At 37.9% G+C, this 27,986-nt stretch overlaps 4 protein-coding genes across 7 annotated transcripts; 1 reads left to right on the forward strand and 3 right to left on the reverse strand.

Moving 5' to 3' along the window:
• Positions 1-277: 277 nt before the first annotated feature.
• Positions 278-1,709, forward strand: LOC148906926 (uncharacterized). Its single transcript, XM_089036286.1, has 2 exons — positions 278-530; positions 854-1,709. The coding sequence occupies exons 1-2, from the start codon at positions 278-280 to the stop codon at positions 1,333-1,335; spliced, it is 735 nt and encodes a 244-aa protein (XP_088892412.1). The 3' UTR covers positions 1,336-1,709.
• LOC116296333 (uncharacterized) lies at positions 859-9,975 on the reverse strand. 3 transcript variants are annotated; one of them, XR_016121062.1, is made up of 17 exons: positions 8,805-9,974; positions 8,482-8,719; positions 8,152-8,260; positions 7,898-8,001; positions 7,700-7,815; positions 7,437-7,516; positions 6,605-6,885; positions 6,235-6,383; positions 5,788-5,869; positions 5,165-5,352; positions 4,913-5,005; positions 4,422-4,638; positions 4,248-4,334; positions 3,797-4,123; positions 3,268-3,561; positions 1,621-3,017; positions 859-1,183 (listed from the first exon to the last, which is right to left on the reverse strand). XR_016121062.1 is itself a non-coding variant. In XM_089036285.1 (16 exons), the coding sequence occupies exons 1-16, from the start codon at positions 9,744-9,746 to the stop codon at positions 2,197-2,199; spliced, it is 4,125 nt and encodes a 1,374-aa protein (XP_088892411.1). In that variant the 5' UTR covers positions 9,747-9,975; the 3' UTR covers positions 859-2,196. The 3 variants fall into 3 exon arrangements, 2 of the variants coding, with proteins under 2 accessions (XP_088892411.1, XP_088892410.1); XM_089036285.1 differs by having other exon boundaries at positions 859-3,017; positions 3,800-4,123; positions 8,805-9,975; XM_089036284.1 differs by having other exon boundaries at positions 859-3,017.
• Positions 9,976-9,989: 14 nt separating this feature from the next.
• LOC116288094 (cysteine/serine-rich nuclear protein 2-like) lies at positions 9,990-10,876 on the reverse strand. The gene has a single exon (XM_031694830.2). The coding sequence runs from the start codon at positions 10,697-10,699 to the stop codon at positions 10,109-10,111; it is 591 nt and encodes a 196-aa protein (XP_031550690.1). The 5' UTR covers positions 10,700-10,876; the 3' UTR covers positions 9,990-10,108.
• Positions 10,877-12,075: 1,199 nt separating this feature from the next.
• Positions 12,076-27,968, reverse strand: LOC116288093 (alpha-1,6-mannosylglycoprotein 6-beta-N-acetylglucosaminyltransferase A). 2 transcript variants are annotated; one of them, XM_031694828.2, is made up of 18 exons: positions 27,601-27,968; positions 24,892-24,965; positions 24,420-24,512; positions 23,388-23,459; positions 22,715-22,873; positions 21,659-21,828; positions 21,034-21,171; positions 18,961-19,091; positions 17,607-17,737; positions 16,616-16,681; positions 16,293-16,385; positions 15,823-15,906; positions 15,660-15,722; positions 15,322-15,438; positions 14,190-14,264; positions 13,732-13,831; positions 13,486-13,543; positions 12,076-13,050 (listed from the first exon to the last, which is right to left on the reverse strand). In XM_031694828.2, the coding sequence occupies exons 1-18, from the start codon at positions 27,821-27,823 to the stop codon at positions 12,861-12,863; spliced, it is 2,037 nt and encodes a 678-aa protein (XP_031550688.1). In that variant the 5' UTR covers positions 27,824-27,968; the 3' UTR covers positions 12,076-12,860. The 2 variants fall into 2 exon arrangements, with proteins under 2 accessions (XP_031550688.1, XP_031550689.1); XM_031694829.2 differs by having other exon boundaries at positions 21,034-21,159; positions 27,601-27,967.
• Between the last annotated feature and the right edge of the window lie 18 nt (positions 27,969-27,986).

Here is a 27,986-nt window from a genome sequence, read left to right on the forward strand (position 1 = left end):
ACAAAGTTTTTATCTATTTGTCAAGGCTCTAATTCACCAAGTGGGGTTAGTTTACACTAATTAACTGATACACTGTTATCGAGATAATTAAACACGTTAACTACCGGCCTAATTTGAGAATGGCTGTGAAAACAGATAAAGGCGTTAAAACTAATTACAGACCACCCGCCTCTGGCCGCAATCACTGGCCTATGAGCGCCCTGGCTTTGAGCTTTAACAAACGCGGCAGTTTTCCCAGCGCTTAACGCTTGACTTTCTAACTTTTTCACGCTACAAGATGTCCTTATCAGTTGCTTGTGATGTTTGTGAACGAAAGTTTTTGAATACTAAGAGCCTTAAAAAGCATCGATTAGAAAGACATGGTGTTATCAATGCTTTCATTCCAAAATTTCTGGATGCCAGTGGATTGACCGCTGCTATACCTACAGCTGAGTTAATGGCGAAGGACTACGCTGCAGAGGAACATTATCATCAATGGCTTGCTTGCGTCACAGAAAGGATAAATGGGGCACATAACCCAGGATTCAAAGGTGAGTCTATTTTTTTCGCAGGCATCTCACTCTTATTTGTCACTAACTAAATCTAGTATGTACGTAGGGGAGGGACATGAAAGTAAGACTTGCTAAGGAATTTTAAAAACAAAGGAATTCTCGCAGCGATTGGCCGCCCTCGGCGCTTCAAAGATATGTATGGGATTGTATTTACATGCTTGTTGCTATGCACGTTTTATTCCATCTTTTATCGATATGCATACCTGTAGGTGACTCTAAGTTAAAGAGTTTATTCGGTAGTCAGTATTATCCACTCTCTTGAATTATAGTGACCATGACCGTACTGATATTGTTGTTCACAGGAAGATGGTTTAGAGTTGACGTCAATCAAACGCCAGAAGTTTATTTCAGACATGTCATCAAATTACTAGATGTACAACTAAATAGCGTTCGTAAAGCAAGCCACAAAAGACCACCAATTTTATGTAGAGAGTCTTTAAGGTATTCCTATAAACTATATGACGTTCAATCTTTAGCCGATCTCCTCAGCGCCCAAACATACGTACCTTTCAAGGAAACGGCTACCTTCGTAGATGATGAGGAAACTAATGACTTTCCTGTCGAGAACGTGGGTGAATTTGACGCAAGAGCAGCTGTAGAAGCTGCCAAAAGACGAGCGTACCTTCCTAATCCTAAAAGACCAACAGCTAGAAGTAAAATTGTTGTGAGTGAAGGTGAAGGACGCGCTACGAGAGAACTTGAACTACAGTGGTGGCCAAACCTTTATAAGACCAATTTCGGGAAGCTGACTTTTCGTTTTTTTGTACAAAAGAAAGTGTATTGAATTGAGGAAAAGACCTTTGTTTTATCTGAATGCTTATGCTCAAACTTCTTTCCATTTAAGTGATAGTTGGGAAAGAAGCTTATCTTGATATTCACGAGTATAATTAGTATTATTCGTTCCTTTGATTTGTGGAATTTTACTTGGTTGTAAGGCTCTTTCAATAGTGATTTAGCATCGATAACGCGAGCCTCAAACACGAAGGCGCGAGTGCATGTCTTTCATGTGCGCGATATGTCCTAACGTGGTTGACGTTCATATGTTCATTATGTGTGTAACGATACTTACTGTACTTTGTATCAGCTAAGATGTCACTTTAGTAATTCCTATTTTAAAAAGAAAGAAATAGAAAAAAAAAAAGGTTATTGATGATCTCACTGTTGTAGCTGTTAAGTCTAAACATATGTGACCGCCAGCCTGCATTTGTTGACTCCAAACAGAGATCATAACACCACCCACCACGTGAAGGAACCAGGTCTGACTTTGCCCAATAAGAGGCTTTTATTTGAGACGCATATTTGGGCCATTTTGGGTAGTTATGAAACATTCCACAGAACTACGGGCGAGTCACCTAGTAATCCTGCTGCCTTCGGGCGAGACACCTGGAAGGCACGAGGGAATGTTTCACATGAGAGAATCTTCTCAAAGAAATACGGGCGAATCACCTAGTATTTCTTCTGCTTTCGGGCGAAACACCTAGAAAGCAAAGGAAGTCTCTTTTGAAACATAATTAACAATTTTTCACAGAACTACGGGCGAGTCACCTAGTAATCCTGCTGCCTTCGGGCGAGACACCTGGAAGGCACGGGGGAAAAATTGATAATTAAAAACTGTTACTTTGAAAGTCCGAGTTGTTACATTTGTCTACTTCATCCACTGGATAATTTTAAACAGTATCTCCTTTCGGTGTTTTTCCATTTCATCAAATGTCCAGAAAAATGTTGGCAATGATGTTCTTTGAATGAACATATCTTTAGCTGCCAAAATTACTCCAACACCACAACTCCCAGAACCAACACCAGTTTTTGGTTGGTCTGGCATCGCAAATCGAGTAAAAGAAAGATCCCACTTATCTTTTTCGAAATCCTGTGTGAATCCTGTCTGAAACTCAAGGGACATCTCCTTTAGTGCATCCAGAAGTTTCTTGGTTAGCTCGACAGCCTGATTCGGTGGTGCCCAATGAAGACCATCGTCATAGAAGAGCTTCTTGGAACCCACATCAAGACACAGTAAGCCCCAGTGGCATTGCTTCACGTGTAGTGGCAGTAGAACTAGAGACAGATTCCTTAAATCCTCAATGGCTATGTAGTTTATCAGCTTCTCTCGTAGTTCCTTGGAGGTTGCAAGTGACAATATCCACATTTGTGTCAATGTGGGTAAAAACACCACACCAGTATTTCCATGCAATTTTACCTCTTCGAGAAACTTAAGGCACACGACACTTAAGCAAAATCCAGAGACATACCTCTCCCCAACAAGTGAAGACACATCTGTGGCATCGAGATTTAAATGATCATGTTTCAAAACAGTCTGTTCTGGGCGTAAATTTCCAAGGACATTTTTTATAGCTAGTGTTTTATGAGTTGAAGCACTAAGCCACTGATGTTCATAATTAACCTCACGGGAAATTTCATCAACCTTAAAAGTTTTGTCCCACAAATCAATGCTTGCTCTTGCAAATGACCCTAGAGATATAAGAAATGTCAAAACTATCATGTTACTTTCCTTAGAAAGAGTGTAATTATTTCATTGAGGCCAGAATGACTAAAGATTGAAGAGAAATATTTTTTGATATTTCTGCTTTCTAACTAGTTTGAGCCAAAGACAATATCTTTAATAATTTACAATTTTTTTCTGATTTCATTTTTCACTGTAATAGATGATAATTCAAATGTTAATTTGAGAAAGTCCTAACAAATAATATTCTGAACCCACCATGAGAGCCAAGGTTGACAGCACAGACACAGGAATCATCATCAATGACACTTTCTAAGTCAGAAATCATGTGAGTGAGAGCTGTAACCACAGTTTTTGGTGGGCGAAAGTCAAGATCCCATGGACATGTAAGGTTCTGCGGGTCAACAACTTCTGTGACTGAGTTCAAATCTATGGCTTTGATGGGAGGTAAAGTCAGTGTAGCCAGTTCCACACGAGTCATGTTGTTTTGAGTCCATAGCTGTTCCAGATCTGGGAAGCAACTACTATTTATATCTGTAGGGGTACTGGTATCTTAAAATTGAAAAAAATAATTGTATTGGCATGCACAAAGGTTCTAGTTACAGTACATTAAATGTTGGAAGTGTGAAGTGGAAGGATTCTGCTTTCAGAATCAGTAGGGTAATCTGAGGGCTGCTAGCAAAAATCTCCTCCCCCCCCCCCCCCCCCCTCCCACTCCCCCTCCCAACACACTACTGGGTTCTTTAACACATGTCTGTTTTGGTTATAATTACATAATGCTGCATACCACCTGTGAAGCTCATGCTTTCAGGAGTACATGGTCCATCCTGCTGATCCATGCTGTCACTGCATTCACTGTCACCGGAGAAGGCAAAACTGTTTGGCAATTGACTAATTACATGTGGTAGATTTTTTTCCCATGCTTGGTGATTGTAATTTCCATTGGGCTCATCTACTTTGCAGCACTTGTTTTCATAGATGTAATTTGTGTAGTCTTCCCCCAGAATGTCATTGAGCAGCATATCGATTGCAAAAATAATTTTTTTGTCATCTACATCCCAGAAATCTTGTTTTGGTACCTGCCAACCACATCCTCTGAAATGAAATGGCTTGCCTACAAAGAAGTTGTGATAACTCCCATTAAAGTAGTTTAATACACCACTTAATAAATACCCACCTGCAAGTAGTAATGAGCAGAATCTCAATAGCAAGTATTCATATAATCAGAATTCAGTTACCTTTTTCAATACTAAGTTTTGCTTGACGAAAACAAAGCCGAATAAAAAGCAACTTTGCTGCGTAAGTGTGCACCAATACCTGGAAAACTGCAACAAAGAACAAAAATATCAAACTCTGCTTAAGAAAACGAATAAGTTTTGAAAATTCTTCAAAGAAATTTAAGATAAACGTACTTGAAGTAGCATAGCCTGGACCATCATGGGAAGTAGCCTTTGAGTAGATGACTTTTTCAAGAAGATGAGCTGCTTCTAGACCTTGGTTTGAATAGTTTTTCAGGGAACGAAAAACTCTTAAAAGCATGGGAGCATGCTCTATGACAATATGACCATAATCACCACAGCCAAGCCCACTGTTAAAGAGAAAGTGCAACAGAAAGCCCCATTCTTTACACTGAAAACAAAAAAAGGAAATATATCAAATTATTTTTGCTAAGCAAATTAAGCTTAGCAAAAAAATCTGATTTATGAAATGAGGTACACTATGTACCTTTTCATTACTAAATTTCCTATTCAATTTGTTTTTCCCATTTTCAGAATTATTATTTTTGGAATACATTTTTTAGAATCAAATGGTTTTCCTTTATGTTGAATAACTGATCTTCCAATCAATTTTGTTTAAAAATCTTTAAAAATATTCAGTTGCAAATATTATTGACTGGATATACCTGTAGATCAAAAATATCAATTAGGTGTTCCTCATTACTATCAAATGATTTACTTCGCATTGTTAAGGCAATCTCTTTAAAGCTGTTTGCTACCTACAACACACAAACAATCAATTAATTAATGAAAAGGTCAAGCAAAATAAAACCAATTGTAGTTGATTATGAAAGAAAGTCATAACTGACCTATTCAACAACAGCACAAGTCAAGTGCAAAAAGATTATTTTTATATTTTTCTGATAAATTAATAATACCTTGGTATAAAGATAAAGTTGAATTTCAGCTGCAAAGCTGCTTAGTTCATAACAATAGCTGGCCTCCAGCTCTGTCCTTTTGTTTTTCTTGTTTTTATGGCTGTCATGAATTTGTATGAATCTCTCTTCTATGTCTGCCTTTTTGTCATCGTAATACTCAATCAGCTCATCTATCCTTTTTCCAACAGCTGAAATTCAGCAAGACAATTAAAGTAAGAGAAGTAAAATATTTATTAACTAAAGATCCATACCAGTACCCTAGAAAAAATTCATGAAGAACTTAAACAAGCTTTTATTTTTTGGACCATGGAATGAAACGTCATTCTATGCATGCATGCTTGCTGAGTTAAAATTGGATGCACCAATCAGTGGACTTCCTTGTCATTAACAAGCTAGATTACCTAGCTATCTCACTAAAGCAACAGTGGCAGATTCAGAATTTTAAGAGAGGGGTTCATTTTTGCAAATCTCGACACACTGGCCTAGGGGTACCAGCTGGTTGGGGGGGGGGGGGGGTTCATTTGCACCCAATGAAAGCCCCCTAAATCCGCCACTGAGTAATGTTAATATTAGACAATCATTGCTTTATGTTGCCTAATTAAATGTTTGATTATTATGCTCACCAGAACCCTCTATGGTAATTTCTTCCTCATGTGTGCCATAGTCACGTACAAAAATTCCTTTCGTCTTTAAGCCCTGCATGTACTGAAAGTCATAAGGTCACAGCAGTTTTAGCAGTATTGTTTTATATAAGTATAAATTGTTATAGGACTCCATGCTGTCCAATTAAGACTGAATTGAGTAATGAATTAAACCCATATCAAGAAGGCCTGTCCAATTAAGAAACTAATTTAACAGTTACTTATATGGGATTCCTTAGAAACTATATATAACTAAAAAATCAAACAATAATCTATTTTACTTGATACAATTTTACAGCAAACCACATGCACTTTTGTCTTGGGATAATTTAGTTTGCAGTATTGAAACCATTTTGCAATTCCACTGTCTACTTTTTATGATACCTTTTCTAATAAGATTTACCAAATGGATATTGAAAAAAGACTTACAGCCAATCTTTTTTGAAAAAAAGTTATGCTGTCAAGTATGGTATCCTTTGCAACTTCTTGGTCTTGAAATGATTGTCGCAGCTTTTCCTTAGGCAGCCCAGCAACAACAATAGACTCGAAGTTCTGAAGAATTTTTCTTCCTATGCCACCTAGTTAAAAACAGATAAAGAAGCGAATGAGAATGATAGTGAGAATGATAGTGAGAATGATAATACATATATATAAATAATATATATGTATTATCATAATATATATGATAATATATATATAAATATATATAGCATCTGCATGCTAGGAAAATCTTTTATTACTCAAGTCATGCAGATATATCCCAAAGCTATATAAAAGCAATAGCATTAATTGAGCAAACCTGAAAATGATACAACTTTAATTGAGTTTCTGTCTTCAGCCATTAAAGCATCTTGACCACGTTTAGCCTTTATCGAAATTCTGTTACCAGTAAAGGTTTCGGAACTATATTTTTTCAGCTCTTGGTTGTACTCATCCAGGGCTCCAATTCTATATGACACTAAACCAAATGACTTCAACAGCTGTTCTGTGTTTCTTAGCTCACAGTGCAAAGTACAAATGGTTATTGATGTCAGTTCTTCATCCAAAAGAAACACCAGATCTTCTCGAATACCTTTGAACCTATATTTGAATGACATTTGTAGTGTAATGTATAGAGTAATACAGGCAAGGGATACTGATAGTTGTAGTAAAGGATGCCATAATGCAAATGACCTATTGCAGAGTTTCCATATAAACGCACAAATATTGAAAAGAACGCAGGCTCTGGGAACTCTGTGCGTCATTGGGACATGTCAGAGAGTCCCAAGGACCCCTTGTCTCAAAATCTAGTGGGAACTCTGTATTGTATATAAGCTATCAATAAATGGGCAAAACCTGGACACCTGAAATGGACCCCCCCTTTCTGGACCCCAATCTGGACCCTATTCTGGACCTCCTAGAAAATAAATTTCCTGACATAAACCAAACAAAATCATTATTATTTCATCCTGATCCCGATTGAGTGGGGATTTCGACTTCCACCAATAAATGATGAAATCAGATAATTTATTATAGATATTTGTGTTTTATCCAATGTTATACTTTGTTTGTACTAATTCAAAACAATACAAGGCATATAACCTCATATATATGCTTATGAAGTTTACTGATATTAGATATAGCATACATACCCTCCAATGTTTGCTTTTGATCCCTCAAAATGGTCTGGGCAGCATTTGCTATTTTTCATCTTACAATCTGATGGACATCCCTTTAGATCAAAATATATAAATAGAGAAGCACACTCACCTAAATGGTACATGTAAATAGTCATCAATAGAAAAAGGTATATTTCAGTTTTGACTCGTAAATTAGCCATTAATTTACTTTAAATATTAGAAATATTGCTCTTTTATGCAAAAAATTTGAGTTGATAAAAATGGTTTTTGCCCACCCTAACAGCTGGACATAGAAAGCAGCACTCTACATCAAGACCTCTACCACCCAACTCAAAGTCATCATCATCTTCTTTCTGAAGTAGCACATAAAGAGCCTTTAAATCCAGTGTGACTAAAAATGAAAAAATAATGTTTATTTTCATACATACTATCATAATGTCATAATTACAACTTTTTGAAAAATATATCTATACCTTTGAATTCAACCTGCCAATGTTTCCCATCAACATGAAGACCATCTTTCTTCAAAGCTCTTTTTTGATGGTTGAGGTCTTGAAGAAGTTCCTTGAGATCATTTCTAGTATAAACAAGGAATTTATTTACTATTACTATTTGTATTATTAAGGTCCATAACTTTCTGTATAGATGTGCTGATCATAATTTATGAACAAATTTTCAAGGGCTGACTAATAGTGACTCAAAAACATCAGAAACACAAAACTTTTACCTGTCTTCTTCACAATTAGATATTGCTAATGGGTATATGGCTTTGGAACTCTGAACAGGAAGAAGTGGAGATTGTAGGGGTGATAAGGCAACCAAAACCTGCCTTCGACCTGAAATATTAGAAAAATATTATTAGAAGAAATAGGAATAATTGAATTAAACTCCTATACGCTGTATTATTAATCACCAATAGCAAAGTGCATTTAGAGCTTGGCAGATTTTTAAAAAACCTAACAAACATCATATTAACATTCAGTAGATGTACATTGAGTATTTTGCAATAGGGTTTTACCACCCTTGTGTTATTAGATACATCTTGAATAAGGCATACCATAAAAAGGACGTCCATCTAGTTTCAAACTGAATATAAGTTTGTCTTTTGAGGGGCATCCATGTAGTCTCATTTCTCTGGCACACCAAATAAGTACTGATCGAAGATCAACTTGGTAACCACTGACATTGGCAGGGATCTCCTTTAAACCAAATAAATCCTTTATGCGTTGGAATATCATCGAGCGATAAGCTTTTATCTGATTTTTGTTCAGAAGGATTGGTATGTCTAAAGAATTCTAGGCATAGAGGGAAAAGTAAAAAAAAATGTAAGGTTTTTTATGTAAGTTTATATTAAAGCCTTATAAGCTTAAGATACCTTACCCCAGATCGTCCAAGCTGAGTTAAATTGGTTAAGGTCTGCCAGCCATTGTCAGAGATTCTTGCTTCGAGTTTCAGTAGCAACAGCTTCCAATCTGCGACTCTCATTGTTTGGATCAATTCATTCCAAGCTTCGTCAGAAGTTAGAAGCTCAAATGCCTTTCGTATACCCTTTTTAGAGCAAACTTTATCAAACGCTCGCTGAACATATTCTCGGGCATCTGAGTGTTGGGTTGCAGGATCACTTGCACAGCATTCAGCAAGAATATCTCCAAGGCTCTCGTTATTCTCTTCACAAACGTTTTCCACCTTAGCCATTACATTTCTGGCTCGTTCCCTTATCCTTCTCTTCTTCGTGGCGGGAAGCAGGTCCTCTCCGTTTTCGATTGAAGAAATGTTTGTTAATTTCGGTCGTGGTCCTGTCCTCGAATTCTTTGGAGTAGAAGTTAAATGTGGCATGAAGTCATGAGGTTGACCACTGGTTACGTGGGGAGAAATCGGAGAGAGAGGAAGACGTGTTTTGCCGGGAGATGAAGAGCCGCCATTTTGTAATGGCGCCTGGCAAAGGTCTATTTTATTAATTTCTTCCAAAGCCTTTCTAATTACTGGCAAGTCCTTAACCACGGACAAATGGTTTTGTCTCAAGAGACCTGACACCAGCCCAAATGCAGAAGCGACAAATACTTTTTTGGGCTGTGTTTTTGATTTGTAATAGAAGATGGAAGGAGGTAGTGCGCTTCCGCTGCTGTCGTACAATTCATTGAGGTCGATCGCCTTGATTTCAGCAGCAAACTCTGAAAAAATCGAATTCTCACTGAACTTTGAAGGAGTTTTACAACATATATCCTCCGTTAACAAATACCAGTCTTTTGAATTGTCTAATTTTTCACTGAAAACCCGAAAAACTGCTGGCGACTTTGTTGATGATCTGGCGCCGATCATCATGCTCGCCTGAATGAAGCCCTTTGGAACGAGCGCGAAGCATTGTACAAATTTGCCGCCAAAAGAGCATCCATTCCAAATATGGAATGACTCAAATTACGGATTATCTATTTTGTGTTGACGTTTTACTGTCATTAAGCGGGTCAAATCTCTAGACCTTTCGAAACCGCAGCCTATTGTCTTCTCTCAGCTCGAGACATTGGAATGCGTACAAATCCCAGGGGCTTGCAGCTCGTTATGTCATATAATAACCAAATGTCTTTTCCATTGACAAAATAAAGTTTCATATCTTCGAGGCATCGTCATATTGAATATATCTGAACATAAAATAAATCAAAAATTCACTAATACTGAATATGTATGCATCACAATATCTGTTCAAGCCCAACATTAATAGCAATTCCATTGAGTCGAGTAAATGTCTCGTAATAGTGTCTCTCCACTATACTGGGGTCGTACTGTTTCCTACCGTTTTTGTTTTTACAGCTATTCTTTTCACAAGAACAAGGATATTTCCCGTAGTCGACTTGGCATCCAATGCCGTTCAATGAACATTCACAAGTTTCTGCATCACACATCTCCCCGCAAGAACAACCACAGAGGATTCGAGAAAGCCTTATTTCCATGCAATCTTTTTCCTCCTTCTTAAAAATTCTCTTGATTCCAGATTTCTTCAAGAGGATTTTTCTCTTTTTCTGTGGTATAGATACGACTTGTTTGGTGCTGTCTGTAATAAATTCGTCGTTCAAAGAACAGAGGTGTATTGTCTCTTCCCAACAATGATTGTTCGCCATGCCCAGAGTAAAACCACCCGAGGAAGGCACAGACACGAACCCTTGACGACGAGGGAAATAAAATACAGTAGCTTTATCAAACCGAACTGATTTCGTTTTCTGTCGCTTGGGTAGTGATTTTTCAAGCCTTGAATCTTCAGCATCTAGCTTTCGTTTTGACATTTTAAAACAGTGCCATCCATCAAACAGAAATTAATGACTATATGCTGTCACACGTTCATGTTAAATACCCTGTTTAAAAATAAACCACATCACTTCCGTTGTGACGCGGCCTTGGCGGAGGTGTGATTGGACTGAGCAAAAATTGCCCAACTTGACTTACTCGTAATCCCTCGAAATGTCTCCGCTGTCATCCCACAGCTTTATTCTTGATCTTTGCATTTAAAGTGTTGGATAATGTAAGAAGAATAAAATTGGGTCGAATTTTTGGTGGTTTCGATCTGGCGAAAAAACGATTTCTTTTATTTCCGGTGGCTGCCGGAAGTCATCATGGTGTGAGAGTGCTACAGGACTGCTGAATGCTCTGAAAAGATATAACTAGCTAAAAACTAGTGTGAGCTGCGTCGGTGTTTGTAATGAAACAGTAATGATGAAAAGGTAAATCATACACCGTGAAAAGATGAAAAAACGTACTGACGTTTCGGACGCTAGTCCTTCGTCGGAGTAAAAGAATGCTCTGACTGGTTACATATCGGAGTTACATATCGGAGCCTGGAGATACAATATTCAAATAAGGTAACACTTGTAAAACTAAAGTGAATGGTTATAACATGAATATTCATTTTGGTTATACGTAACTAATGTGTCGTTGATTATAAACGGGAAACAAAGACGTAAACTCAAGGTCAAACGCCACAAGATTGACTTTGTACGTGACAAAGCCGCCCATTTCGATGAGTGAACCATGTCTGTCATAGAATAATACGAATAACTAGGAAAAAACTGGAAATTAACCAAAGAGAAGTACTTGAAGATTTAGATCTTAAACTCGTAAAAACAGCGATTGGTTTATGGATATTTTCGTGTTGAGATGATCATTAATATAGTGAGTAGTATGAGTAGAATTAAGCTGTGACGGTGATGTTAGCATTTAGTACTCCAAAAAAAGGAATCGGTTTAAGAAAAGCACTCAAGGGCTTCAACGGAAAAGCGAAGAGGATTTTGGCGCGGTTATAGCGGGAAGAGGGGGGATAAAGTCAGTCATCAATCTAGGATGTTAAATAAAACACCCACTTATTGTCTTACAAGGGAACAAGGAGAAGACTTTTGGTCTAGTGTTGGTGGGTGAGGAGAGGGGAGGGGAGATCGTTAGGATTGCTACGATTGTGTTCTTATTTCAAATAACCGCCTGATTACCCATCTTAACTTTTGACGAGGTTCTAGTAGCATGCTTTCCTTTCCCCCTCCCCCACGAACAATTGTTGTTCCAAAACAGCTGAGGATCCAACTGGACGGAAGAAAAATCAACATTGATCGCGGGGAAATCTGGGCCGGAGATGAAAAGGCTAAAAAGGAAAGAGACAATTTAAACCCTTCCGTTTGGTAAAAGTTGTGAAAACATAGACCGTTATTTGTATTTGTCCCATGAAATATGTCCAGTGATTATAGCTATGAAGCGAATAGCTACTAAAAATGCTCACTCACTCAATCTTTCTTTAAAGGTTTTTCCTCCTGTCTGGCTAGTTATAAGTATATGAATAATATTGAGATGTTCAAGGTAATCTAATTGCCCAATTTATAATGACGTCACATCAAAACAGTCTATTGTTTTAACGCTAAGGGTCATGGTCGCCAGAGGAGGACAGAATGACAAAAACACAAAGAAAAAACACAATAAATTGCATTTACAAAACAGAGAAGGGAGGGGATAATAACAAAATGCTATTAATATCGAAGGACAAACCTTGACACATAACATATATGGAAACTGGACAATTTGAAGCCAAACTTTCGAAGAGAAAGAAGATTTTGTCGAAATTGTTCTCGGTGATTCTGTCCCCCATGTAAACAAGCTGTGACGTCATTATGAAATAGGGCAATTTGAGTAAAAATTCTTGAATTGATTGATTGACGTTGATCGACGGCTTTCTAACGAAGCTCAACTCAGACAGATGCACGAATTTAAAGCCCGCAATGAATTCTGGGTCAAAACATGTGACGCTTGCATCATCGCCGAAATCGTTCCATTGATTATGAAGATATATCCATTATTATTATTGGAAGCATGCACGTTGCGTGTGATTCATCTAGCAATCGCCATCGTCCCACTGATTCAAATTCAAAATTCAAAATGGACGACTATCACATTGCTGAAGAGGTCGGTCTATTTGTACAACGCTACTTGTTCTTTCTGATACGTTCTACAAGGACATAGTCTTGCGGTGTCTTTAGCTTCAGAAACACAGCTGTACAGTAAAGGCATGTCTTGAAGGACGCAGCTCTTGTCAGTGGTGTTAAACGATGGCGCGTAGATTGACTCTTCTTTATTGTATTCCTTACAACTGAATCCTGATCTGAAGATGAACAAATAGAAATACACCAAAATAACATTTTATATATGTCGAAATGATTTTAAAAACCGACTCAACGTACCCACGTAAGCTACGTCGCGTTAGGAAACGCTTAGACGCTTAGGAAAGGGACAGGGGAAACTCATCCTAACTGCTTATAGAATATACATCATGTAGCCTTTCAAACTTCAAAAGTTAAGATTAAAATAGATGGATTTAACTGGATTGTCCGATTTCATATGGTCATCCTAGGACCAGCGGAGGTCAAAAATAAATATTGTCAAAAGACAAAACCCCTCACTAATGATACATTTCGACCCTGTGTGTTGGTATGGTCAAAGTTCGAGCTTGATTCTATTATGACCGACGCCCAATAAAGTGCGGCAAACGATTGTCGCAAATACATCTAGCAACACGCTCCTCTATCTACGAACTTACCTTTTTAACTCTTTAATGTTGTTCAGAAAGTGAAAAAATGCAGGCTCACATAACAGACCTGGGGGAAATGATGAATATCCAATCAAAGTGATTCATTCTTAACAAAGGCAGCAATCCTAAATGCAGTACAGCATGCATGATCTTATCTTCAATAAAAGGATTTCAACTAATCCTTTCTGATCCTGTTCTGCAGGAAAAGAAAAACTGATAAAAAACCAAAATTGTCTTGTAAAATTTGTAACAAACCTTTTTCAAAACAGACGTCTCTGCAAGACTTTCCTAATTGACCAATCAGTACTTTCATTTCTGACTTGGGAGGCCATTGATGGCCTGACGTACAAAAATCCTACAAAACAAACAGTTACGTGGCAGTAGTTAGGAAACGAGCGTTTCTGTTGGGGGTGGGGTTAGACTTTGCAGGGGTTTTGCTGGACTTGGCATCAGGTTTAGCGTCATAGATAAATCTGGATTGAATGTTAGGAGAGGTAGACGGGACTCGTGTATTGAACTTCAAGAGAGCGTCGTCTCTCTTTTTTGTATGTAAAATTTACTATATATATACTTTTTTCCATTAATTCATTTATTTTATTCTTCCTCTCACCCTACTCTCATTCCCCCTCCCTCCCTCGCTCCCTCCCTACCCTTCAGCCACCCTCCCATCCTCCTCCCTCCCTTTTTATTCGTTTTTTTATTGCTCTACTCACAAGATTTTCCAAAAATGCATTCACTCTCTGCAACATCCCTTCGTGTGTAAATTCAAAGGGAAGATGAGGAACTTCCTAGGAGCGAATTCAAAAAGAAACGTCAGCAAATATATATATATATATTCTTTTTATAAATGATGAAACTCCTTTGGGAGTCACAAAGAAAATGGTGTTAATTGACAAATATTCGACAAAGGCGAAGTGATTATCGGTGAATATTTACCGAGCCACGAGTCTTCGAGAGGCGAAGTAAATATCACCATAATCACTGAGTCCTGGGGGAAATAATTGTTTTAGTATAATTTTAGACTTGAATATCAGAGAAAAGTAGAAATTCATGATAAACAATGTTTTAGTATAACTTCTGATCTGGAAAACTTTGGAAAATCAGCTCCAGCGATGATTACCGTCTCAGAATTACAGGTCGCTCGACCAATCGCAGCTCGAGAAACTCTATATACAAGTCTAAATTATAGCAATACACCTTTAGTATTTACCTTGGGCGTAAGGTTCTCCATTTCAGACCACGTGTCATTCTCTTGAAAATACGATTCTTTGTTTGAGTTGCATCCAGTCATGTGTCTTCTCATGATCATGCGCAACCGTTAAGCAAAGAAATGATACTCTAGGGAATGACACTTAGAAGAAACCGGAAAACATTGCACCCAAGAGTGTATAACGATCATTAACAAAAGCATTCTAGTAATAGTGAACGGGACGGTGAGTAAGGTAAACACTATACAATATATGCATTGTATTCGTCTAGAACCGACATGAACTTGTTATCGAGAATTCTGTTGGAGGTAAAACATTACTTGTGTTATAATATATAAATTAAGCGGGCTTCCATTGTTTTAGCCAAGGAAGCTCGAACAGTAGCTGTTATTACAGTTAAGCCCCCAATGAGATATTCTTTTGCTTAAGAATCATATAAGTGAGGCTATCAGGTCAACGAAAATGCTTGTTGTCTCATATGCATCTCATTTGCAGCATCCATAATATCTGCTATTTACTATACTTAATTTAGGCAAAGATTAAAATTAGGGAAAAAGTCTACGGGTTACCAATGTATCTTAAGTATGACGCTCCGCTCGCACGCGGGAGCAAAATTACCTCATTAGCCTTGGCTTACCTTAGATGCTAATATTTCTTTAATCGTATTTTCAACTTCTGTATCGTTATTCATATCAATCGTGTAGACGTATGGTTTCCCGATGAAATCTTCAGCGTAAGGATTTTGTGAAGTAATCTATAATTGATTGAAAAATTTGACTTCAGTAAAAACCGCAAAACGCCCGATCTCGCACATTTTCTGCCTCATTAGCCATTCCAAGATTGAGAGGAAAAAACCGGGAACCTTCCTTTGTCCCGGTGATATGCATGCATGTACTCTTAAACTAGCCTGCTTGATACGAGCACCCCTTTAGACGGACCTCTCCCCTCAATGTCCGTATCAATTAATACTCTTACCTTGCGAGCAGTCGGTTTACCACCATAAAACGCATTGTTATCTCGGTTATGAGGTGGATTAATCTAAAGAAAAATAAAAACGGAAGAGTTAGTAAGACAAGGAAAATAGATCTTGATATAATGGCCATGATATTATTAACCAAAATGAAACGGTTCCTTTTACCTTTGGGTTGATGTAGAAGCACCCATTAGCAACAGCATCAAGAGGTGCAGGACCTTCAAACGGAAAACCAAGGCCGACGAAAACCTGCAGTAGCATTAAAAACAGTATGCTATCGTTCAGTAATTCTACTATTTTTCACAACATTATCATGATCACATCAACTTGCAAGTTTTCGGTTATGTTAAGCTCTCATGACAAATGCTTTCACTTCATTTCAGTCACTTGACTTCACTCTTCCCTTCCCTTCCCTTCCCTTTTTTTCCCTTCACTTCCCTTCCCTTCCCTTCCCTTCACTTCACTTCACTTCACTTCACTTCACTTCACTTCACTTCACTTCACTTCACTTCACTTCACTTCACTTCACTTCACTTCACTTCACTTCACTTCACTTCACTTCATTTTTTACTCAGCTGATTAATTGTTTACGATAGCTATACGAAAGGCTCGAAAGTTCTGTGCTGCAAACTAACCTTCGATTCTTGAAGTATTCTGACGAGCTCAGTGTTGTTAACGATGCCGTGGTTTATAACATATTCAGGAACCGTACTTCGAATATTTTTGTCCTGTTGGAAAATGATACAATGATAGATTCTATACTGTTCAAAACTGTTCAGTATAATGGATGACTTGCACTAATAGGTCTAGTGACCCTACCAGGCCTTCCTCTCCTCAAAACAAGCAGTTGTGTCAAATTGCACTCCATAGAAATAAAAAAACTCCTCTATATTAGTAATGCAGACCACGTATGATTCCCTAGAGTATTATTTCTTTGATTAACTTCAAAAATATTCACCTCTAACGGGATCGTGCAGTGGAGCTCCACATATTTGTTCAGTATGTCTAAATACTTTCTTTTACCCTGTGAAAAAATAAAATATTGAGTTCAAGACAAGTTGAATAGGAGATAGGTGGTTGGTATGAAATGGGTGCGATGTTGCATGCCACGTCGCAGAAGTAGTAGTGATTTTTACTTTCTAACGTCGAATGCAACATCGACCATGGTGACACCTAGCCGCGTTACCGGCGGTCTGGGTTTTTCTTGTGACACCCCAAAACTGACTTTTTCATGCAACGTTGTAGGCGATGCCCCTTCGTGTATTCCGATCTTAACATTGCAGCAGCAGCAATATCGACATCGATCAATCACAAAAGAACGACCAACGAGCGGCACAAAAAAAAAAAGGAAGTGCTGTGGTAATCAAGGAATCTTCCCCACAATGCAATGGCGAAAATTAGCCGATGAGCCGTTTCAGAGTTGTAAAAAAGGCCTTGCATTATAGGGTCGTAACCAGAACTTTTACAGGGAGGGTGCACATCAAATAAAATCGGACCATGATCGGTTTTTAGTAGCCGTTTTTTTATTACCAACTGTCATGTTTTTCGCGTAGTCAGAGTGGTTTTCAAAAACCCGTGAAAGACACCAATTTTAAAGCAAATGGAGATAGATGAGCGGACCTTAAGCTTTTATGGGGGGGTGCACGTGCACCCTGTACTCCCCCCTGGTTACGGCACTGCATTATACTGGGGGCTGATTTAAGGGACGCTTCATCGATTAGTTAACATTTTATGCATCACGAAAGTTAACAAGACAATAAAGTTTCTTAGCAATTTTCTTTTACTTTTCACTTTTCGTCAGCAAGAGAAAACGACCCAACATAAGTAACAAAGCGTCCCCTAAAAGAGCCCAACGATGCAAAGCGTCCTATTACTCGCCCGTCTAGTTAACAACTAATACTGGGCCGCATCAATTACTGCGATCACAACAAACCAACCAATCAACTAACCCTGTAGTAATTATGGTCCTTTCCATAAATCAATGCTTTTGGCTTCTTCTCAGGTTCAGGTTGGTCGAGTCGTACAGGTCTGGACTTCATTGGCACAGCAAACCCCAAAAACAGATTATCGGGGCTGTGAGCTGATGGTAAAAATATGTTTAGCGAAAAATTAGTAAAAGCGATGATTTTTATTATAATAGCTGTATAAAGCACAGCGGGCAAGTTTCACCCCTCTTTTATAAGATATATAAATATATATATATAGTCTCGAGCAATCAGAAAGCGAGAGTTGTGCCATGCCTTGCATAAAATAAATAGAGATTATGACATGTTAAGAACTTGATATTGTTTTTATTCACGAGTTAACATATGATATCGCGAACAAGTCCGCTTAACCATCAAAGTCAACAAACGCCCGTGCCATGGAAGTATGAAAATACTTTAAAACCGTGACCCCTGATGCATGTGGGATTCGCGGTACACTATTAGAAATGTAGGCACTAAACATATGTAATTGATAAGCAATTATTCAGTAAAATACTATAAAAGGGGGGGGGGAGGGGTCGGCTTCGAAAGGCTCGGTGCCGACCATCATTGAAAGTTTAAATATTTATTCATTTCCGGTCCGGTATCCTAAAAAATCGTGCGTTCTGATTGGCTGTTTGAGCGGGCGATATCTTGTAAGTATCTGCCCGCGCTCGCGGTCCGGTATCCTTTGCTGCTAAACAACAAAACAAAACGATTACAAAAAAAGTAAATAAAAAAAAATACAAGAAAAAAATAAATAAGTCATTTACCGTCCTATAGTCGGTCCGGATAGGTAAAAACGGTGCCCTCGGTCTTGAAAACGAACCTAACGGCCTCGGTCTCGTATATTCAAGACCTCGGGCACAGTTTTTCCCTATCCGGACCCCCTGCCCGGTAAATAATATATATTTATAATTAATTTAGTTTTGATGACTTTATAATTTATTGAAAAGAAACTTGTCAAGAAGTTGGATATTCCGGAGCATCATACAAAAGAAATGTATGGCTAATACACGTTTCAACCCCGTCATGAGTTTTTGGTATTCTTAGTGAATAGAGAGTTTTAGATTTACGTTCACGGCAAACGTGAAACGTCAGTTGACCATTTAAAAATTATTTTAAATAGCTTTAAAAATATCGTAAAAAAAGTCCAAGTAGTAGAAAAACAAAAGAATATTTGTCTTTGGTGAGAAGGTTTGTAAAAGGTAAAGTAAAATACAGGAAAACTATGACAACGTGGTCACGTTTGCCGTTTGCGGGGAGAAAAAGAGTCAATCTAAAACTCTCTAATGGCGTACAATTTCTCGCAATATAAGTATAAAATAAAGATCCTTACGGAACATCGTCATAAACTGCTTCAACTTAGCATTCAGGTTCCCCCAGGCAGATCTTCGTAATTGTGGTTTGTAAAAGGCATAATTAAATTCCGCCTCTGTTCCAAAGCTGTCCAGCATTAGAAATTTACATCTACAATTTAAAAACGTAGAAAAAAACATATTAAATAAATAAAAGCGCGTTACTTCATGTTCCATTATTTTGTTCATTATCTGGACCCCCTTTGACCCCGTGTTCTATTCACTCAGTATCTGAAACCCCCTTTGACCTCATGTTCCATTCATTCAGTATCTGGACACCCTTTGATCTCATGTTCCATTCATTCAGTATCTGGCCCCTTTGACTTCATGTTCCATTATTTTGTTCATTATCTGGACCCCCTTTGACCTCATGTTCCATTCATTCAGTATCTGGACACCCTTTAACCTCATGTTCCATTCATTCAGTATCTGGCCCCTTTGACTTCATGTTGCATTATTTTGTTCATTATCTGGACCCCCTTTGACCCCGTGTTCTATTCACTCAGTATCTGAAACCCCCTTTGACCTCATGTTCCATTCATTCAGTATCTGGACCCCCTTTGACCTCATGTTCCATTCATTCAGTATCTGGCCCCTTTGACTTCATGTTCCATTATTTTGTTCATTATCTGGACCTCCTTTGACCTCATGTTCCATTCATTCAGTATCTGGACACCCATTGACCTTATGTTCCATTCGTTCAGTATCTGAAACCCCTTTGACCCCGTATTCCATTCACTCAGTATCTGAAACCCCTTGGACCTCACGTTATATTCACTCGGTATCTGGACCCCCTTTGACCTCATGTTTTATTCATTCAGTGTCTGAAACCCCTTTGACCTCATGTTATATTCATTCAGTATCTCGACCCCTTTTGACCTCATGTTCCATTCAATCAGTATCTGGACCCCCTTTGACCTCATGTTCCATTCATTCAGTATCTTAAACCCATTTGACCTCATGTTATATTCATTCAGTATCTGGACCCCCTTTGACCTCATGTTCCATTCGTTCGGTATGTGGACCCCATTTGACCTCATGTTCCATTCATTCAGTATGTGGACCCCCTTTGTCCTCATGTTCCATTCATTCAGTATCTTAAACCCATTTGACCTCATGTTATATTCATTCAGTATCTGGACCCCCTTTGACCTCATGTTCCATTCGTTCGGTATGTGGACCCCATTTGACCTCATGTTCCATTCATTCAGTATGTGGACCCCCTTTGTCCTCATGTTCCATTCATTCAGTATCTTAAACCCATTTGACCTCATGTTATATTCATTCAGTATCTGGACCCCCTTTGACCTCATGTTCCATTCGTTCAGTATGTGGACCCCATTTGACCTCATGTTCCATTCATTCAGTATGTGGACCCCCTTTGTCCTCATGTTCCATTCATTCAGTATCTTAAACCCATTTGACCTCATGTTATATTCATTCAGTATCTGGACCCCCTTTGCCCTCATGTTCCTTTCATTCAGTATCTGGACCCCCTTTGACCTCATGTTCCATTCATTCAGTATCTGGACCCCCTTTGTCCCTCATGTTCCTTTCATTCAGTATCTTAAACCCATTTGACCTCATGTTATATTCATTCAGTATGTGGACCCCCTTTGCCCTCATGTTCCTTTCATTCAGTATCTGGACCCCCTTTGACCTCATGTTCCATTCATTCAGTATCTGGACCCCCTTTGCCCTCATGTTCCATTCATTCAGTATCTTAAACCCATTTGACCTCATGTTATATTCATTCAGTATCTGGACCCCCTTTGCCCTCATGTTCCTTTCATTCAGTATCTGGACCCCCTTTGACCTCATGTTCCATTAATCCAGTATCTGAAACCCCTTTGACCACATGCTCCATTCATTCAGTATCTGGACCCCCATTGACCTCAGTTTCGATTCAGGTCATGCAGCAGAGTTTTTTCTTAATTAGCCTCCCTCGTAGTTTTTGTTGCTGTTGACACGGCAAAATCATGGGCTAGATTCGGTGTACTTGCAATTGAAAGTCCCCTTTTTTAACTGTTTCATTGTACTGACCATCGTCTTACCCGTAAGATGGAAATGTTGGTCCTAGCTCCCAGCCCAGCACCCTGTATCCTGTGATATCGCTAAAGATACGATCCACTGCTGCTACTTCCTTTAATGCGCAGCCATTTTGATGTTTGGACAAAATTCTATGAAAAAAGCTATACATCGGATTTTTTATCATTTTGGTATTTTTATCATTTTATAAAATTTATTTTTACCATTAACTTCTTATCATCATCATCATCATCATCATCATCATCATCATCGTCATCGTCATCGTCATCGTCATTCTCATCCTCATCCTCATATTATTATTATTATTATTATTATTATTATTATTATTATTATCATTATTATTATTTGATTATTTCCGCTTGACTGTTATTAACCATTTCCAGGTCGAGAAAAAAATCTGACTTGACTGTATGAGTTGCCCTTTGGAGTGCATATTATGGGACGGTTTTAAAGGTACTTTTTTTTCAAGATGGCGTCAATTTTTGTCCCCTAAAACAGTCCCACGACGCACAGCAATGGCAAGTCGACCCAGGTTATTCCTCAGCCTCTGAATGGCTACTAGCGACTTACTTTAATTAAGTCACTAGTGCATTAAGACGGCAGGCATATAGGTAGTCAAGTTCAACTTACTCTCCATTCTTGAATCGTTGATGTCTGGTAGATACAATGAGGTCGTGCCCCAGTATGTACAGAGAACAGATAACGTCGGCCCATTGAACCAACTCACCAAGGGGTCCCCCCTTGAATGCTGCGTCGAGAATGAAGGTATTATGACCAACAGCGGCTAAGTACACAACAATCTAAGAGGAAAAAACACCCTTTTTAGTTCATAAAATAACATAATATTGATATATAGAAAAAGATAAGAAATAGGAGTGAAATGGTCACACAACAGACTATATATAGAGCTTTTAATTTGTGATGTCAGGTATTTCCGGGTGCAACTGCTCACAAAAATCGATAACATAAAGCAAAAAAAATGCTCAATGGGACTTTTTCACGCGGCAGCCATGTTGGTTTGAACAATAGTGAAGATTCCACTACGCGTGGCTTCGCATTCAAGTGCTTGAAATTAAGCTCATACGGTTTAATGCCGCCGTGTGTGGAATAAAGGTCCATGAATTAAGCCCCACCTGAAACAATTAGAAATTGTACACAATATCTTGCTATAAATAAAAAAGTTGGATTTAAAAGATTTTTATTCTCATGAGAATAAACTTTATGCTTTTCCATACGATTGACGTCACGCCACGTCACGGCGCCATCTTGAAAGGTAGCCGTGCCTTTGCATCGAAGCGAGAAGAACGGTGATCTTGCAATAATAGAGACATGTGAATACTTGTTCAAAAAAGGTCTCTATCATTGCAAGCTCACCGTTCATTTCGCTTAGATGCAAAGGCACGGCTACCTTTCAAGATAGCGCAGGGAACTGTCAGGGGGACTATAGAGGATTTGCACCATCACGTGACAGCAGCCATGTTAGATGGTACGTGTAGGAACAATACAATAATTTTACATGAGAAAGAAGTCAACTCCCAAAAGCATAGGTATTTTATTGTTCTGCCATCTATACCACAGGCAGCCCAAGCAGTATTATGGGATGGGCACTTGATGGTGGAAAACTTCTATTGGATAACGCAGCCAATCACTTGAGTTTAATTCAAAGTATTTTCTTCAGATACTCACACGTTGTCGTTTGCGACCTCCAAGATTCTCCTTCTTTTCCAGTCCTTTAGCAGCATTAACCCACTGGGACCAAGAGGACTGGGCTCTCATTCGTATCCAATCAAAGTCTTTATCATCTAGTAGCTCCAAGAGCCCCTTGATGTCAGTTTGAAGCCCTGACTGTCGAGTAAAGAAAACATAATGCTATTGCTTTTGAGATCTTCAAATTGTGACTTTGTCAGCAGACCACATGTCATTCTTTTGATAATAAAAGTATTTGTTTGAGTTGTATCCATATTCATGATCATGCGCAACCGTGCATAGGGATCACTGCTATGGTTCTTGTTCTGGTTTTATAAATACCCCAATGCGCAACCCAACCCCCCCCCCCCCCCCCCCCCACAAAAAAAAAAAAAAAAAAAAAAAAGAAAGAAAAAGAAAGAAAGAAAGAAAGAAAGAAAGAAAGAAAGAAAGAAAAAATAAAGTAAGCATCATGCTACCGGGAAAGCAAAATGGCTTTTTAACGTGACTAATCTGCAGTCATGGTAACGTAATCTGCCACAAACCATGCGACACTAGTTTTTTTTAGCAATTACCCCCAATTGTCAGTTAACTACTAATTTTTCGGCCGAATGTCAGTTTTACAAGTGCTGGCCATAATATTAACCAAAACCCTCTTTTAACGTTTGCTTACGATTTTAGGCGGCTCCACCGAGGGAATAATTCCATTTTGTCTCCATGGTAACCTAGGACACCACGGTTCAACCTTAAAGATAAAGTATCAAACGTAACAATAATCAGGATAAACTTAACAACAAATTATAACAAACTTTAATATTGATCCTAGATCATCTATATATTAACCCGATAGATATGCAAATGTTACTCGTAAAGGACTCGTTATTATTTCACAAATTTTATACAAATTTACATTTTAAAACTTTAAAAAATGTTTTATATACTTCTTTTGAATTGCCATCAAAACGTTACTGACAGTTGCTATGGCACCAGTAACAATCTAGTACCGACAATGGTTGTCGTTTAGCTTCTTAAAGTCAACCTTGATAAAAGGCTTTCAAGGACAACGGAGTAAATTTTTCATATCGTGTTATACACCTAATTGAAGAAACGTAGTCGGGTTCGAGAAGGTCATATCATCGAAGCTAAGACCGAAAAGGAGTTTGGGTACTCCGAAATGTGTATTATATTTGCATATAGACATGTGAAAATGCACAGTAGAGCAAAGTCAGTCGACCTAGATTAACAACATGCCAAAGCTATGATTCATAAAATGTGCACTGGAAGGGAAAACTGCAATACGCATGAAATTAGCATAATTGTTTGTCTTCCCATGCTCCCCTTCAGTCTTTGCTTTGATGATATAACCTTCTTTTGAACCCGACAACGTTTTTTCAATTAGGTGTATACATTCATTTATTTTAATGGCTACTTCGATGATGTGTCGGCCATTTTGAATTGCAAGGTGGGTCATCCAGGGGGCCATAGACGTTACTATAATGGCGTCGACTGTCATTTACGGTTCATAACAAGACAATTTGACAAAAAATGATTTTTTAAAAAATGAACACTTCCACAACTGAGTAAATTAAAAGTCGTGGGGTCATCATTTCAGCCTCTTTCTTTTGTTTTGCCCCTTTGGACTACCCATAATGCCTTGCGATTCAAGGTCGCCGCCGCATGGTCGAAGGAGTCTATCACCTCATACCTCACTCAGATAGACAAGAATTGAGCAAGGATCATTGATGTTCACTTTAAACTTTTTCCCGTGGCAATATTCATTCCATGTTTGTTTGAATTCCTGTCGAGAAAAAATACAAAAATCCAGCTCGTTGTAAACAACAAATTAAACAGAATTGTTTTCGGAGACATGAAAAACTTCAGTCCTACAGGACAATTAAAACACTGACAGAAAATAAACCGGATTTTTTTTAGCTTTGGGTCTATTAGTTTGCCAAGGTCTACAATGGATGTTAGGTTGGAGGAATCTATCTAGACAAAGTTTATTTAAAGTCTTTTTTTTTTTTCTTAAACCTTTTCTGAGTTCGATAAACAGGATGCATTGTGGTCTAGCTTGGGTACAAACAACACTATAAAAGACATGGTGCAAACAAGATGTTTAATGAAGACTTCACGAGAAGATCATGATAGCCCATGTATGAATCATAGAAGAAACTTACCTTGAATTTGACTTTACATAACGGAAAAGCATCGTCTATAGGCACACTGCAGTCTCTTCTTTTCGTCTCATCCTCTGACAATATGATTAAATTCACGAAAACGTTTACACACTGCCATTGTCGATTGTCGTACAGGTATTTCAAAAAGGGTTGAACACTGAATACTGCATACTGAATAGTGCATTCCAAGACAAAAGGGCATTGTGGGTCTCGTTAATTTGAATAATTCAAAAAGTAAATATACAGCAATTAACTCTCAACCTGTAGTTAGTAGAGTTCAAACAATATACCCGTGAAACACTAATTACTAAATTGTTCAAAATAGTGCTAGTTAAACAAAAGAAAACAATAGAAATAGCATTAATAGTGTAAGTTAGTATTACTAATATTTCACGGATGTATTGTTTGCACTCTATATTGTTTCTGGTGGAATACACACTAAATATATAATAAATTATTAAATCCTTTTTCGATAATGTCACTATGACCCACAATTCATTTCGGTCTTGGAATGCACTATTCAGTGTCCAACATTTTGTTGGTTCTCTTCTGTGCTTCGAGGGTTTTCCGTAGAAATGCCACTGCTAAATCCTATTTATTTATTTGTTTATTTGTTTATTTATTATTTATTTATTTATTTATTTAAGATCATAATATATTCATAATACACGATTATTTTTTTGTTTTCCGTTTTAGATTTTTCTTTGCTATGCGTTTCTGAATATTTTCCACTTTGATTACGAGTTTAATATATTGTTGTAAGCCTGAGAATTTTTCTTATAATGAGGACACTCGAATTAACCGTGAACATTTGGAGTATTTTGCCACTTCTTAAAAATACATACTGTATATAAGATATAACTAGCTAAAAACTAGTGTGAGCTGCGTCGGTGTTTCTAATGGAACAGTAATGATAAAAGGGTAATTTTACTCCGTGAAAAGAAGAAAAAACTCGCTCTTTTACGCCGAGGAAGGACTAGCGTCCGAAACGTCAATAAGTCAGTTTTTTCATCTTTACGTGGTGTAAAATTTACCATTTTATCATTACTGTTACATACTGTTATTTTAGAGGGTTTGGAATAGTGGAAAGCCCAGTAATACATAATTATAACCTGAAAAACAAATTAAAAAAAAAACTCGTGAAGTGTTTTCTTTATACAAAGGACCGAATTTCAAACGATATTTCCACGATTACCCAAAGCTTAATTAAAAGTTTTTAATTTGATGTGGATATTTGAGAACTGAATAGTAAATCATCCCTTGAGAAAATCGATTAGAAATAAGATTCATTTAATTTGATCACTCGGTGTATTTAAACTCAATAAAGTACTTTAGAGGGTTTGAAACAGTGGAAAGCTCAGTAATATATAAATATAACCTAAAAAAACTCGTGAAGTGTTCTCCTTACGCAAAGGACCGAATTTCAAACGATGTTTTCAAGATAATCCAAGGTTGAATTAAAAATTTGATGTTGATGCTTGAGAAAAGGCGGTACTTTAATTCCGTATGCAAATGAGCTGACATCATCGCTGCCACGTTTAATGCTGCTGCTGCTGCTTGGTGTTTGTCTAAGTCTAGTGTGCTTTTTATCTCTTTTTTTATCATTTTTTCCTGTATTTAACGATATTGTTGCTCAACTAGATCAGCTTCTTAGGCCTAGTTCAGACATCGAAACTCAGCTCAAACAATAGGTCTAGACATTTGCAATAATAATTCGATGTCTAAACCGTTTGAATAACATTTCATAATCAAAGTATTGTCCTGAAGCCGCTAAAACGACAGACGGCAGTAGACTTTAATACGTGCACAGTGTAGAATGCTATTCACCCATAGCTGATTAACAATATCGTTAAATAGAGTGTATGCGGCACGTTACAGTCACTTTAAAGATAGAAAATGTCGATCATCACCCGTACAAGAATAAAAACCGGCAGGAATAGTTTGCGTATGAAATTTTGAAATTGTATCTAAAAAGATAAAAAAATTGCTACACTATGTTGATCGTCAATATGACATACAGATAAGGTATCCAGATGCGTCTGATCCCAAGTCCATATTTTCTACCAGGGTCCATGTTTTCTACGTCCGGTCGGTCCATGTTTTCTCGGTTCTAGTCGTGACCGTCAGGATAATTCCATTAATAACCGTCTGCCCATCTTTGATGATTATTTATCAATTATTTTATCAATTAAGCTTCTTGAGTCAAATCTTGATTTTATATGCCGGAGATAAAGATATAAGAGAGTAAACACTGGAAAGAGTCTGATCAGCCAAGATGTTTTGTCAATCTTCAACTAAACTGATTGAGACTTGGTGGACCGATCAAATTAACCATTAATTGTGGGCGATCAACATGAAGATCCTAAACCCATGTCTATATGTCTTATATACAAGCTAAGCAAGTTGGGAGACGCAACCGCTTCCCTTTTAGAAAAGAAATATCAACTGAGCAAACACTCCCAGAAAACACATGTATACTAGGGGTTGTATACTACAGAAACTAGTTTATCGTGCAAAACAAATTCCTGAAGCCCCTATCAGTTATTTAATGGTTCGTCCGTGGCATGACCTCTATAGTATTGAGAGGATCACAAACTGACCAACCAGAAATTAAGCGAATAAACTGCAAGAAAACTAAACTGGGATTCTCAGCACGGAACATTTCTTTAAAAAAAACTTTAACAGGAAGAACGCTTAATAAAAACTAACCTGTGACTGGCAGGAAAGTAGAATTCGGAGATTTGTTATCTTGAGTGTTTGAAATCTTCTCAGCGTATACCTTCCTAGTTTCCTTCCTGCCGTAAGTGGGACAAGGTTCATTTCGTAACGACATGTCTTCGTTTTTAAGAAAGAAGACCACTGTCCCTAACGCAGATAAAAGTGCGGCCACTTTCCAAAAGCGTAGACATATTTTTTTGACTTTCAAGATCATGGCAGAAGAAGACCTTCAGAAAGCCTTGTTAAGCAAGACTGCCCGTAATCCTCTCTCTTATAAACTGTGGCTGAATTGATTACATCTCAATGGTAAGATTAAACACAAATTGAGAATGAGTTCCAATCTGGTTGATTTTAGTTCCTATGGAGAGGTGTCTGAC

The sequence above is a fragment of the Actinia tenebrosa genome, unplaced genomic scaffold (assembly GCF_029948245.1).
Source record: "Actinia tenebrosa isolate PJP-AT-01 unplaced genomic scaffold, QUT_ActTen_1.0 PGA_scaffold4__44_contigs__length_22323623, whole genome shotgun sequence".
Lineage (NCBI taxonomy): Eukaryota > Metazoa > Cnidaria > Anthozoa > Actiniaria > Actiniidae > Actinia > Actinia tenebrosa.